General features: G+C 38.4%; 1 protein-coding gene across 1 annotated transcript in view; it reads left to right on the forward strand.

The window, feature by feature from the left end:
* Positions 1 to 1920: 1920 nt before the first annotated feature.
* Positions 1921 to 14606, forward strand: part of MEP1B (meprin A subunit beta) — a 28122-nt gene continuing 15436 nt past the window's right edge. Inside the window, exons 1-5 of the mRNA XM_037153780.2 lie at positions 1921 to 2075; positions 5902 to 5920; positions 6734 to 6778; positions 8937 to 8980; positions 10715 to 10790. Of these exons, the coding sequence (XP_037009675.2) occupies positions 2013 to 2075; positions 5902 to 5920; positions 6734 to 6778; positions 8937 to 8980; positions 10715 to 10790 (247 nt within the window). The 5' untranslated portion in view covers positions 1921 to 2012. The remainder of the gene's footprint in view (positions 2076 to 5901; positions 5921 to 6733; positions 6779 to 8936; positions 8981 to 10714; positions 10791 to 14606) is intronic.

Raw genomic sequence — 14606 nt, forward strand, 5'->3', positions numbered from 1 at the left:
TCCTGATGAGGCCTGGAAAGGTTTCCTGGGGGCAGAACGCCAGTGAGGGGAGGTGCGGCTGTGTTAGACCAGCCAAGTGCAACTTCTTCCTTAAGGAGCTTCACTGCCAACCCCGAAAAGAAGGAAATGTAAACGGTATCCGCTAACGGTAGTCAGAACAGTTTTGGAGTTGGATTTCAGCCATGCCTCAGTGACTGACTGCTGGTGAGATTCCTGGTGAGGTCTGGTGCACAGGCTGTAACCGGGGGTGAGAACAGATTCCAGCAGTCCTAGGAACCGTCGCCTCCAGTTTCCTAACTGAATGTGAGCTGCCTGTCCCAAGTCGTAGAATGTAGCCAGGTGTCTCTGTTACATATCTCAGCTCACTAAAACAGATGTGCATGATAATATCTTTATCTGCAGCCAAGTCAGGATTCTCATCTTCTAATCTTAGGCTTCTGCCTCAGCTTAACAGCCATGGCACTGGGAGGGCCTCATCTGATTTCTGTATCACCTGTGCTCAAGAGGATCCCCTGAAAGTTTGGTGTCCCTGTCCGGTCGTCCTTGGTGGTCATCCTGGGCAGCCTGCTATGGAGGTGTTCTTATTCCTCACCACGGGGCTGTTCAGGTGGTGGCTTTTTCTGATAACTTCTGTTCCACTCTTGTCCTCCCAGGAGTTACTGTCCTGCTCCCAAGACCTGCTTTCTTCTGTATTGTTCTTTGCTTGGATCTCTAGCCAAGAAATAGGACTATTGGGTTTGGGGTCCCATAAACTGTTTTGGGGATTCCAGGGAGCAAGTGAGGAATTCATCCTCATTTATTGCTTTTATTAATTATTATTATTATTTTTTAATTCTCACTCAAGGACGTGTTTATTGATTTTAGAGAGAGGAATGGAGGAAGAGAGGAAGGGAGAGAGAGAAAGAAAGAATCACTGATCAGTTGTCTCTTCTATGCTCCCTGACCAGGGATCGAAGCCACAGCCTAGCTACATGCCCTGACTGGGAATCAAACCTTCAGTCCTTCTGGTGTATGGTCAACACTCCAACCAACTGAGCCACCCGGCCAGAGCCACACATTGCTTTTAAAGCTTCCTTTTAACTCTGAGAGGGTGGGAATGTCTCGTTTGTATTTACAAAGCATCCTTACCTGTCTTCTATCTGTACTACATATTTTTTTATGTCCTTTCTATTAGCAGAGAATGGGACAAAGACCAGTCCTGAGTAGGAAAGGAAATACTGTGGGGAAGAAGTAGTATTTTCAAAAAATAACCTTCCTCATAAGTTGAGAGTGAAGCTGTGAGAACTGAGTTAGAGAGTTTGTTGTCCTTAACGGGAAGTTATACCAAGAAATGAAGAAATATGTGAGATAGAATTGAGAGATGGATTGGGAACATTAGTTTAGTTGAAAACCAGTGATCACCACTAGCTCTTTTAGCCTGAGTTCCACCTGGATTTGCTTTCACGGTAATTTTCAGGAGTGAAATATGTTGCTATTTTGCTGCTGTGTATCTGGATAGCAATAAGCTGGATTTCTAGCACATTAATGGATATTGTACTTCAATACACTTTTATTAAATGGATGAATGACAAAAGCTGTGGATAGAACTGGATATATTAAAGCAGCATAGGGCTAGATGAGCAGGAGGAGTTTCACAAATGTTTACTGTTTGACAGATGACTGAAAGATTATTTTATCATTTTGTTTTCTTCAGGAGGCATGTAGTCTTGGGGAGTAGCATGTATACATTAGAGAACTTACTTCATTAACAGCTCTCACCCGGGCCTTTGGCTATTGAATGTTGACACAATATAAAACCAACCAGCCAGCCAACCAATCAAACAATCAGCAACTCTGCAGAGCTGTGTTAAGGATATTGGACTTTAACTCCTTGATTAGAGGTATTACCAGCTGGCCTGGAAGATGGATCAGTGTGGTCAAAGGCTATAAGTTATGATGTTTGCCTTTTAGAAAGTAAATGCTATTCTGAAGTACATAGTTTGCAACTTTCAACCGACAGTTGAAGTGGCAGCATGGATTCATGGATTTTGTCTTGGGTTCTGTTCTCGGCCTCCTTCCTCCTGGTTTCTGGCTTGGTAAGAAAACAATTAGAAAAAATTGGGGCATTTGATATCCGTTGTTAAGAAAAGAATTGTTCACCTTTTGTTTTTTCTGAATTTTGAAGTGTTAGGTAGAAACGCAAGGAGCGTTTGTTTTGGGGGAGCAGGGGCGAGCAGGGCACAGGGGTGAGCAGACCTGCTGAGTCAGACACGCCGCTGTGGGGTCCTGTTCCTCTTTGTGTTTTGTTATTGCATGACTCGCCTTCTTTGATAGAAAATGTGAAAATTGAAAATCATTCCATTTTTATTGCTGTATGACATCACACTGCAGTTACAGTAACGTGAGACAGGAATGGAGGGAATGCTATTGTCCCAGGCTCAGTAAACACTTACAGTGTTTGGCAGCTTGGGGCTTCTCTCCTGCTTCCTCCTGAATTGAGGCCAGTCTTGCTCAGCGACAGGCAGTTTGTACCACAAACCGACCCAGGGTTCTAAATGAAGTTCCAAATGCTTAGTGGGAAAACTTTGGTTGTGATTTAAAAATAACACTTCTTGTATTATGCTGATATTTTGTGAAAAGCAATGATAGCATTGAGTACAAGAGAAACCATTTGATAACATTAAAACTGTAATTATAAAAAAAATACTTGATAACTTGTTTTAGGAGGAATGCTTTAGAATTCCTGCAAGTAGCACTTGTTACTATCGAAGAGGATGGGAATCATCTAACTAGCTCATACTCACTGCTTGACAAATGTTCCAAATGATCCTAGATTTTAGATATGTGAGCTGTATTTACATAAAATGGTACCTTACATTTGTGTGACATTTTCTTATAGTTTAAAAAGTGCTTTCACACATCTGGCCAAGATGAAGGTGTAGGTAGATACACTTTGCCTCCTCATACAACCTAAAGAAAGACAACAACAAATTTAAAAACAAAAAATATTCAGAACTGCCAGAAAATGGAATGGTATGGAAATCAGACAACCAAGGAGTTAAAGAAGAAACGTTCATTCAGACTGGTAGGAGGGGCGGAGATGGGCAGCTGGGGTGGAGGAGTTGCGTGGCACTGGCAGCTGGCAGACTGGGGCGGCAAGGTGGTGGCCGGCCTATCCCACATTTGTGTGCAGATAAACTGGGAGGAACAACTGGGGAATGAGATATACCCCACAACTCATGGTTCCAGTGCAGGGAAATAAAGCCTCAAAACCTTTGGTTGTAAAAACCTGTGGGGGTTGCAGCAGTGGTAGAATCTCCCGGTCTCACAGGAGAGTTTGTTAGAGAGACCTATAAGGTCCTAGAACATACACAAACTCACCTGCCTGGAAATCAGCACCAGAAGGGTCCAATTTGCTTGTGGGTAGTGGGAGAAGTGACTAAAAGCTGGAAAGAGCCGAGCAAGCAGCATTGTTCCCTCTTGGACCCCTCCCCCACATACAGCGCCACAGTGCAGAGAAGTGGGTTGCCCTGCCCTGGTCAGTAACTAAGGCTCTGCCCCTTACATGTCACAGGTATGCCGAGACAAAAAATATTGCCCAAATGAAAGAATGGATTATAATTCCAGGAAAAAAACTAAGTGATGAGTAGATAGCCAATCTATCAGATGCAGAATTCAAAACACTGGTAATCAGGATGCTCATAGAAATGGTTGAGTATGGTCGCAAAATAAAGGAAAAAGTGAAGCCTGTGAAAAGTGAAATAAAGGAAAATATACAGAGAACAAACAATGAAGGGAAGGAGACCAGGACTGAAATCAATGATTTGGAGCAGAAGCAAGAAAGAGACATTCAATTGGAACAGAATGAAGAAACAAGAATTCAAGAAAATGAGGAGAGGCTTAGGAACCTCCTGGATGACTTTAAATGTTCTAACAACCAAATCATAGGGGTGCCAGAGGAGAATAGGAAGAGCAGAAAATTGAAAACTTATTTGAAAACATAATGAAGAAGAACTTCCCCAATCTGGCAAAGGAAATAGACTTCTAGGAAGTCCAGGAAGCTCAGAGAGTCCCAAAGAAATTGGACCCAAGGAGGAACACACCAAGGCACATCATAATTACATTGCCAAACATTAAAGATAAGGAGAGAATCTTAAAAGCAGCAAGAGAAATGGAGACAGTTACCTACATAAGAGTTCCCATAAGACTATCTGCTGATTTCTCAAAAGAAACCTTACAAGCAAGAAGGGGCTGGAAAGAAGTATTTGAAGTCATGAAAGGCAAGGATAGACATCCAAGAATACTCTCTCCAGCAAAGCTCTTATTTAGAATGGAAGGGCAAATAAAGTGCTTCCCAGAAAAGGTCAAGTTAAAGGAGTTCATTATCACCAGACCACTATTATACAAAATGTTAAAGGGGCTTATCTAAGAAAAAGAAGATGATCAAAAATATGAATAGTAAAATGACAACAAACTCACAACTATTAACAATTGAACCTTACAACAAAAACAAAAACAAAGTAAGCAAACAACTGGAACAGGAACAGAATCACAGAAATAGAGATCCCAGGGAGGGTTATTAGTGGGGAGGGGGAGGGGGAGAATGGGGAAGTGTACAGGAAATAAGGAGTATAAATGGCAGGTACAAAATGGACAAAAGGAGGTTAAGAATAGTATAGGAAATGGAGAGGCCAAAGAACTTATATGTATGACCCATAACTAAGAGGGTGGGGAATGCTGGTGAGGGGCATGTAGGGCAGAGGGCAATAAAGAAGAGAAAAAAATGATACAACTGTAACACCATAATCAATAAAATTCTTTAAAAAGGTGCTTTCACATTACATCATATAATGCTCACAATACCAACACAAAGCAGGTGTTGGCCATATTTTATTGATAGTTTGAGTATCAGGAAGGTGAAATGACTTGTTAATTGGTGGAATTAGGAATATAACCCAGATATACCATATATTTAGCTTTGTACAATACAACAATACAGAAAGTCCAGTGAGCTTTCTTTTTTAATAGTCACTCGAGGACATTTTTTCCATTGCTTTTAGAGAGGGAGGAAGGGATAGAGAGAAACATTGATGGGAAAGAGAAGCATCAACTGGTTGACTGTCATATGCAACAGACAGGGGACTGGTGCCTGGCCCAGGATCTCATGCATCCTGACAGTTGAGGGGAGGGGTGGAAGGGAGGGGGTGTTGCATGTGCCAGTGTCTGGACTGGGGATTGAACCTGCAACCTTTCAGTTACAGATTGACTCTGCAACCAACTGAGCCACACCAGCCAGGGCAGTCCCGTGAACTTTTTTTTATTAGATTACATTAAGAAACTTCTCAGGTTCTCTTAATTTTTCCATTGATATAGTCTGGGTTTCATTTGGTTACTTCTATCCTCAGAAGATTTTTTCTTTTTTAAAATCACAATACTATCTATACCCACTGATATTTTTCTTTGGTATTGTCTTTGAAGGCTGTCTTAAGTGAAATATGAAAGTAAACCATGATTGATGAAGCATTCGATAAAATTTCTTTTTAAAAGATTGTTATAAATGATAATATTTCAATGTTGTAATAAATTTTCAGGCTATTCAAATATTGCTCCATGAATCCTTTAGAAAATCATGATAAAAGTCAACACATTTCAGGGCTGGAGTCCTATGTTCTGCCTTTTCTTTTGTCTATGAAGTTGGTTTCTTGTTTATTTCACTTTCAAATTCACATAGCAGGATTTTTAAAATGTGACATGGGAAGACCTTTTGACTCTAATTCAGCTGTCTTAGATACATGTTGGAAAGTAATTTATAGTAATGATAGAAAAAGTCCTCACAAATGACTAGATATAAATCAAAATAAAAAAGACCATTTATATCTTGGGCAAAATAATAATGTCTTCTTTCATGTGTTTGCTTTCCAGCCAACTCCAGAAAATTTTGGTGAGTGTATTTTGAGATTTGCTTTAAGTTGTATTAAAAGAAAGTTATGTATATAACAGAACAACAGAACAGAAGAAGTTAGGACAGATTTAATGCTGAGCACATCCATAATTGCATTGAACTTTGATCAAATGCTGGCTTCTCTTGATTTACTGAGGACTGTTTTATTGTTGCTGTACCAGGGTTCCACATGCCCACAGAAAAACAGATGATGGTATAGGAGAGGCCAAACACAGTGACTGACACACAGACATCCATAAATGCTTGCTATTATTATTTTTGCTACTTTCTGTCAAATCAGATGAACATCATTCAGTTGCACACTGAGAGATTTGGCCACATTATTGACCTCATTGCAATTTAAAAGAGAAATTTAAGTTTAACTTAGGAATTGTGCATGAGAGTTCCAAGGTATGCTATTGCAAAGGATATACATTTATAGGTAGACTGGACTGGTGTGACAAAATGTAAACATTTGCTTTTTATTTAATCTAGTTGTCTAACTTAGTCTTCCGAATTAAGCTTAATGTTATATAGAGTAACCAATTTCTTATTCCTGAAGTTATTTGGAATTCAAAGGACATGAATAGGACAGGAGCAAAAGCCCCATAGCCTTAAGCATGGGCCATAAGAGGTTCCTAATCAATCAATCAATCAATTAATCAAACAAACAATGTGTATGTATTAATTTGGAATGTGGTAGTTACTTATCTGAGGCAAAAGAACCTTGCTCACTTCTAATTTGATAATTGATAAAGATTTTCTTCTTTCTAAACATAATGTTCAATGTGTTTTTTCTTTGTTATTTTAAAGATGTAGATGGTGGAATTGACCAGGATATATTTGACATCAATGAAGGTTTGTGATTTTTTTACATCCTTTACTTTTTAAAAATATATTTTATTGATTATGCTATTACAGTTAGCCCAATTTTCTACCTTTGCTCTTCTCCACCTGGCACACCCCCTCCTACCAGCATCCCCTGTCCCTTGGTTCATATTTATGGGTCATGCATATAGGTTCTTTGGCTTCACATTTCCTACACTGTTCTTAACATCACCTTCTCTATTTTGTACCTACAAAATTATACTTTTTAATTCCTGCACCTTTTCCCCCATTCTCCCCTTTTCCCTGACCAGCTGATAATGCTCCAAGTGATATCCATACATATGATTCTATTCCTCTTCTGGTTGTTTGCTTGGTTTGTTTTTTTAGATTCAGTTGTTGATAGTTGTGAATTTGTTGCCCTTTTAATATTCATGGTTTTGCTCTTATTCTTTTTCTTAAGTAAGTCCATTTAACATTTCATGTAATAATGACTTGCTGATGATGAACTCCTTTAGCTTTACCTTGTCTAGGAAGTACTTCATCTACCCTTTCACTTTAAATAATAGCTTTGCTGGATAGAGTACTCTTTGTTATAGGTCCTCGCTTTTCATCACTTTGAATACTTCTTGCCAGTCCCTTCTAGCCTGCAAAGTTTCTTTTGAGAAATCAGCAGATAGTCTTATGGGAACTCTTTTGTATGTAACTCTCTGCTTTTCTATTGCTTCTTTTAAGATTCTCTCTTTATCTTTGACCTTTGGCATTTTAATTATGTGTCTTGGTGTGGTACTCTTTGGGTCCAACTTGTTTGGGACTGTCTGTGCTTCCTGGACTTCTATGCCTCTTTCCTTCACCAAGTTAAGAAAGTTTTCTTTCATTATTTGTTCAAATAAGTTTTTAATTTCTTGCTCTTCTTCCTCTCCTCTAGCATTCCTATGATTTAGATGTTGGTACTTTTGGAGATGTCCAAGCAGCTTCTTATTCTATCCTCATTTTCTGAATTCTCTTTTCTTCTTGCTGTTCTTGTTGAATGCTTTTTCTTCCTTATGTTCCAAATTGTTGACTTGATTCTCAGTTTCATTCCTTCCACTGTTGGTTCCCTATAGATTTTTAAAAATTTCATTTAATGTAACCTTCATTTCTGCCTGGGTCTTTTTAATGCTGTTGCCATACTCTATGAGTTCTTTGAGCCTTCTGATAATTAGTATCTTGAACTCTGCATCTTATAGGTTTGTTATCTCTGTTTTGTTTAATTCTTTTCTGGAGTTCTGTTCCATTCTTTCAATTGGGCTATATTTCTTTGTCTCCTCAGTTTGGCAGCCCTCCCTCACCCTGTGTTTGTTTCTGTGTATTAGGTAGAGCTGCTTTGACTCCCTGTCTTAGTAGTGTGGTCTATTATAGAAGAGCAAACCTGTGGGGTGGGGTTTAGGTGATCACCAGGGTGGTGCAACCTGCTTCACCGATTTGTGGCTGTGTGTGTGGGAGGGCTTGGAGAGGGTACAATGCTTTTGCCTGGCTTCTGGAGGTTTGCCCAGGAGGCTGTCTCTCAGCACTTGCCCTGTTTCCAGTCACTTCACTTTCTCCCCATATGGCACTTTTGCCTTTCCAGATGTTGCCCTGGTGCTGAATCCCAGAGGGGGAGTGGGTCTGCATCTGTCCTAAGTCTCAGCAGGCCCTTTAATAGGTGTCTTCTGATAATCTGGCAATTTCTTCCATTGTCCCAACCCCCACAGGTTTTTACAGCCAGAAGTAATGGGGATATCTATTACTGGCACTAGAACCCTGGACTGCTAGGTAGTCTGGTTTGGAGCTGAGATCCCTTGCTCCTGATGTATCCCTTCTGATTTTTATCGGCCACATGTGAATGTGGGACCACATATTCTGCCACCTCTCTGTATCACTCCCACAGCTCTGCACCTCTCTGTGCCTCTCCACGTCTCTGCCCCTCCTGCCCATCTGGATAAATGTGGCTTTTTTAAATCCTTGGTTTTGGGATTTTCTTATAGCTCAATTTTCAGAATGCTCTGGGTGATATTTGTTTTGTAGTATGGTTGTAATTTTTTCCTGCAGTTGTTTGAGGAGATGAAGCTTGTTTACCTATGCCTCCATCTTGACCAGAAGACCTTGATAGCCTTTATTAAGTGGGAAGTTTAAACAAATTTGCTAACATGAATTTTTATCTTTCTCTTAGATTTAAGGCTGGATCTTTTTGAGGGAGACATCCAACTCAGTGGGGTGAGTTGAACCAATGCAAGGAATAATCTTCTATTAATCACCAAGAGCTAAAATACAGAGTATTTGAGAACAATTGGATAGCATGGACTTAAGCCCAACAGTCTCTAAGTACACAAAATCATGGCGACACATTCATTCAATGAGTATATTGTGCTGTAAGGGACTCATATAACTGTCTTCTTGATCTATTGCTCAGATTTCTGTGTGGTTAAAGCCACAATCACTCACCATGGATGCCTTAGTCTTTTTGATCTTTCTGATTTTCATTAGTGAATGATAAGATGTTTTCATTTTAAAATAGAGCCTCACTGATTCAATCTAGTTGAAGCAAATTTAAACTGAATTGATAGACATCTTCCATAAATCAAGCTCTTTACCCTGAGATAAATTTTGTGACTTCTACCCTGAAAGCTAAAATAGTGTTGCCAAGTACAGGTCCTCCTATACCTTTCATACAGTCTTCCCCCTTGGTGAAGTCATCATCTCATGTCACTGAATAAGTAAAAAACCCAGGTATCACCTTTGTTTCTTCCCTTTCTCTCACCCCTCCATACAGTCCATCAGCAAGTCCTGTCACTTCTGTCTCCAATGCATGCCTCAAAAAATCTACTTTTCTCCTAATTTATCTTTTTACTTCAAATACTGCCCTTTTGTAAGGGAAAAACCTTGTCCCTGTTAACAACAAAATAATCTTTAAATAGACAATGACATGATTTCACTTCTTGTCTTGAAAGTCTTCAATAGCTTCCTATTGCACTTAGAATGTTATCCAGATTTACTCATAGGCTTCGAGACCGTGCATAATTTAACTCCTGCCTATTTCTCCTTCCATTTCTTCTCTTCTCCTCTCCCCATCCCCTCCCCTCCTCTTCTCTCCTTACCCCTCCTTTCTCAGACAGAATGAGCTGTCTTCTCTCAGCTCATTAGGCTACTGGACTGAAATCATCTCAAAACATACCGAGCATATTCCCATGTCAGAACCAGAGCAACTACTGTTTCCTCTGCTTGAAATAATCTCTCCAAGGTCACTGCCAGTTCTGGCTCTTTCTTATTTTTCCTATTTCACTTTAAATGCCATTTTTAAAAGGGTCCTGTCCTGGCCACTTTATCTAATGTACTACCTCGTTCCTTTACTCTTATCTATATACTACATATCTCTTTCACTAGGTATTACTTCCATTAGGTAAAGACCTTGGTAGTTTTGTTTTAAGCAGATCCTTATTCTCTAGAACAGTGTTCATTTTGTTGACTCAATTAGTTCTTTCACTATAAAAACTTCAAATGGTTTTTAAAATTTTGAAAAAATGAAAAAATTTTTAAAAACTCTGGCCTAGCTCATATGACTTTTTCTGACTCTGTCAGGTCAAGATTACTGAGGTTTTGCTATCACTTCTTCCCGGTATATTTTTACTCTCTTGTATAGAAAACTTGTCTATAATTCTATCACTATGTACAGCTCAGTTTTATAACAATCACTCTTTAGATAGTTTTACATGACTTCTTTTCCAATTCTATCAACAAAATAAATGATAGAAATTTCCTCCTAAGAACTTTGTTCTAATGTGGTAACAGTAGAGGCACACACGCATACACATGTGTGCACACGCATGGGCATTTGTTTAGCTGACTGGGGGGAGAGCTTAGAACTTCACTTATTTCTAGATTAACTATTCACTGTTTCATAAGTTTGTGCTGGATTCATTTAATTACCCCTTTCACATTTATTTTTGACAGGTAGAAAGAAATTCCATCATTGGAGAAAACTATAGATGGCCTCACACCATTCCATATGTTCTAGAAGATAGCTTAGGTTAGTATACCCCTTGGAATATCCATAACTAATGTACACTGCAGAAAGAATATGATTACAGTATTTCCAAGGGTAGAAAATTATGGCCTTTAAGGGTTTTTGTTTGTTGTTTTATGTAGCTATGTATAGTTACTTAAAAAATAAGCAAAGCAAACAATGAAGAACCTAAGTGATTCTGTCTGAAATATTCGCTGAGCTTTGACCAATAAAGGAATTAATTCAATCAACATTTATGAAGCACCTACTCTGTGCTGGATTATTTCATTTTAAGGACAGAAATATTAGAGTGCTAATCTTTATTTTAAAGCCGTGGTTTCTCATATGTTCAAGTTTGAGTAAAAAAAAAACCCAACAATCAAACAAATAAAACTCTAGGAACTGGTGTTGCTTTACCAACATTTTATTTTGCCAAGTCAGGAGCTTAACCAACAAGAACCCAGTATCTTTTATCATCCTCTTTGCATAAAATAGTGTTTTAATAGCAAAAAGTCAGAAGAATCTAATCCAAAACTAAGAAAAAAATTTATTGTAATGGGCAACTCCAAACCTAATTCTCATTTTATTTATCAACTAGTGAAAATGGTATCTTTGACTAACATCAGTTTAGGAACTGGTGTTTGGGAAAGTTTTCCTTAAAGATCATACACTTCAGTGGAAATTCAGATAAACAAAAAGCTAATTATAATAGAATGGAATGAACATAATGATTGATCATGAGTTCAGAGAGTGGTGGGAGTAACCTAGGTACAGAGGCAAAGTTGTTAGGCAACAGGTGGCACTATGCAGCAGGGCTGCACGCAGGTCGTGCAAGTTGGACACCACGCAGAAGTGCTATGGAGGGGGCACGAGTGGGGCTGAAATTGAGTTTGCATTCTGCTCATCAAGAGACATTCATTTGTTTGCACAAAGTGCTCTTCATCCACCAAGAAAGTGCTTACAGCGTTTTCCCAGATGAGGTGCCTCTTTCTAATGTGCGGAAAGGTACCACCTGTTTTCACGTGGCTTCTGACAGCCAGGGAAATGTTTCCTGGGCAGATGTGCAAAGGCATGGGGAAGGGAAAAAACCCTTAACTGGAACTCAGATGGGAAGTAGAGAGATAATGAGGTTGAACAGGTAGGTAGGATCCAGTTTGGGAAAGTCTTTCTCATATTAACAATTTGGTGTTTATACTGATGGTAATGTGGAATTACCAAAAGTTTCAGTGTGGAAGATCCTTATTACTTTGGTTGCAGTATAGCAGGTGTATTATTAATTGGGCAATAAGAAAGTAGGGAGATCAGCTAGGAGACTATTGAAAACATTTAGGGAAGCACCAAAGGGTTTCTGAACCAAGACTCTCTTAGTACAAACAGCTAACAATGGATAAATCTAAGAGGGATTTAGGAGGAAATTGTTATATTTGGTGATTGACGACAAGAGGTCAAGAATGTAATTCCAGGTAAACGGATGCCAGATGTTCAGGATTTACACAACTTGATATATGATAGTGCTATGAACAAAAATAAAGAATATGTCTTAAAGTGAGTGGGATAAAGAAGTGTGGTGGAAATTACTCTCTGGAATGCAGAATGTGAAATGCGTCAGGTACACTGTGGTAGAGATATCATATAAAGTGTTGATGGATAGCCTGGTCATTCAAGATAGAGAAATATTTGCAGTTACTAGGATATAGGAAAAGGCTGAAGCCGTGGGTTGAGTGAGAATCTTTCACAGTGCCTTGCATGTGACCGGTACTCCACAGATAATGGATCTGACCAAACACCCCAAGAAGACTGCTGAGTGAGATGGCCAAGGATGAGACTCGGCCTGGGAGAGCAACTCTTTGGACTTGGCATAGACAAGGGATCTGATAGAAGTTGTTGAAAAGGGAGGGTCAGCCAGAAACATAAATTAAAAAAGCAAGCATAAGGCAGTAAAAAACCAAGGCAAAAGTAACGAACAGGGTTAGAGGTTTACAAAGCTCATGCAATATGAGGAGAGAAAGATGTGTATTGACTTTTGGAATTAAGGGGGAATCAGAAAGATTTGAAGTATTTTTTCTGGTTTAAATATTTTGATTACAAACATAAAAATACTTTTGTGTATTAAAAAATATATATACATTATCATGAACTGCATATTGATGAGTCAGTTAAAGACAAATGAAGATATATAATGATGATCCTGTAAAAGTATAACGGAACTAATAAATTCCCATCACCTACTGACATTGTCACTGTCTAATCCCAGCACAGTGCATTACCCACGTGTTTGGGATTATACTCATGTAAACGAACCTACTGCACTGCCAGGCACAAAAGTACAGCACATACAGTATGTACAGAACTTAGTACTTGATAGTGATAATAAGTGATGATATCACTGGCTTATCTGTTTATTATACTTCTAATCATTATTTTAGAGTGTATTCTTTCTACTTGTAAACAATTTTGCTGCAAAGCAGTTTGCATGTTACTCCGGCGGCAGCCTCATCCAGCCCATGTCTACCATGTCTCTTGATTATATATTTTTTGTGCTCAATTTAATCTTGTGTTTTCTGGAACAGTGGCTTGCTGTGCAGGCTTGTAACCTATGAGCAATATACTGTACCATGTAGCCTAGGTGTGTAGTAGGTTCTGCCATCTGGGTTTGTGCAAGTGCACTCTGTGATGTTCACATGCCAAAAAGCACCTAATGACACATTTCTTAGGATGTAACTCCATCATTAGTGATGCATAATTCTCTCTGAATATATATACTATATACACACACGTGTATATGTATACACATGTACACATAAATACATAGTATATATATAAATTTTACACACATACATATGTGTGTATAATTGTAATACATTTATTCTCCTAGGGGAATTCCATGAAAGGTCAGCGAGCCTTAACATGACTGTGTCTCTTAGGCTACTTTTGCCGTGTATTTTTACCAAAATTATCATAATCTTATGAGTTCTATGTACCTGTTTTCTAACAGCATTATAAAAAACTGTGTATGCTTTGAGGACAGGAGGTATTTGTCACCTTGCAAATCTGAGGCTTAGGTGTATTGTAGGCACATAAAAATATTAAAAAAATAAACTGGTAGCCCTGACTGGTGTGGCTCAACTGGTGGGCCCACAAAGTGTGGGCTCAGGTCATCCCGCAAAGTGAAGAGTCACTGGTTTGGTCCCCAGTCAGGGCACATAGGCAAGGAAGCTGATTGATGTTTCTCTGTCACAACAGTGTTTCTCTCTCTCTTCCTCCTTCCCCTCACCTCTTTCTAAAAATAGAATCTTTAAAAAAATAAATTGATAAGTATATATGAAAGAAATATATTAGGTAAAAAACAAAAATTCAGCTCAGATCCTACCACCCAAAGGTGCACATTTTTGAATAGTTATAACTATGTTTTTAAAATTTTTGTTATTTTTTCAAGTAATATTATTGCACTGGTTAATGTTATATAATTTTTAATAATATAATTAAACTTAAATTTTTATACGCCATTTCATCAGTTCAGTGATTTGGTTTTTTTTTATTTAGAAAATACTAATCTATATTTAATAGTGTAACAGAAATAATTCTTTGTTTAAAGTGCGAAGAGTATTTTCTCACATTTCAGAAGTTTTTCTGATTACAATTTAAAGTTCTATTTTATTTTTATTTAAATTTTTTTCAGTTACAGTTGACACAATATATTAGTTTCAAGTGTACAACATAGTGATTGCACATTTCTATAACATGAAATTTATACCATCTTCAAATGACTCCAACTAGGAAAATCACTAAGCAAGGCCACTCTTATGTGCGTAGCAAAAGTAGTTACTTTTGAAGGGTTTT

The sequence above is a fragment of the Artibeus jamaicensis genome, unplaced genomic scaffold, assembly GCF_021234435.1.
Source record: "Artibeus jamaicensis isolate MK-2021 breed Jamaican fruit bat unplaced genomic scaffold, CSHL_Jam_final contig_354, whole genome shotgun sequence".
Taxonomy (NCBI): domain Eukaryota; kingdom Metazoa; phylum Chordata; class Mammalia; order Chiroptera; family Phyllostomidae; genus Artibeus; species Artibeus jamaicensis.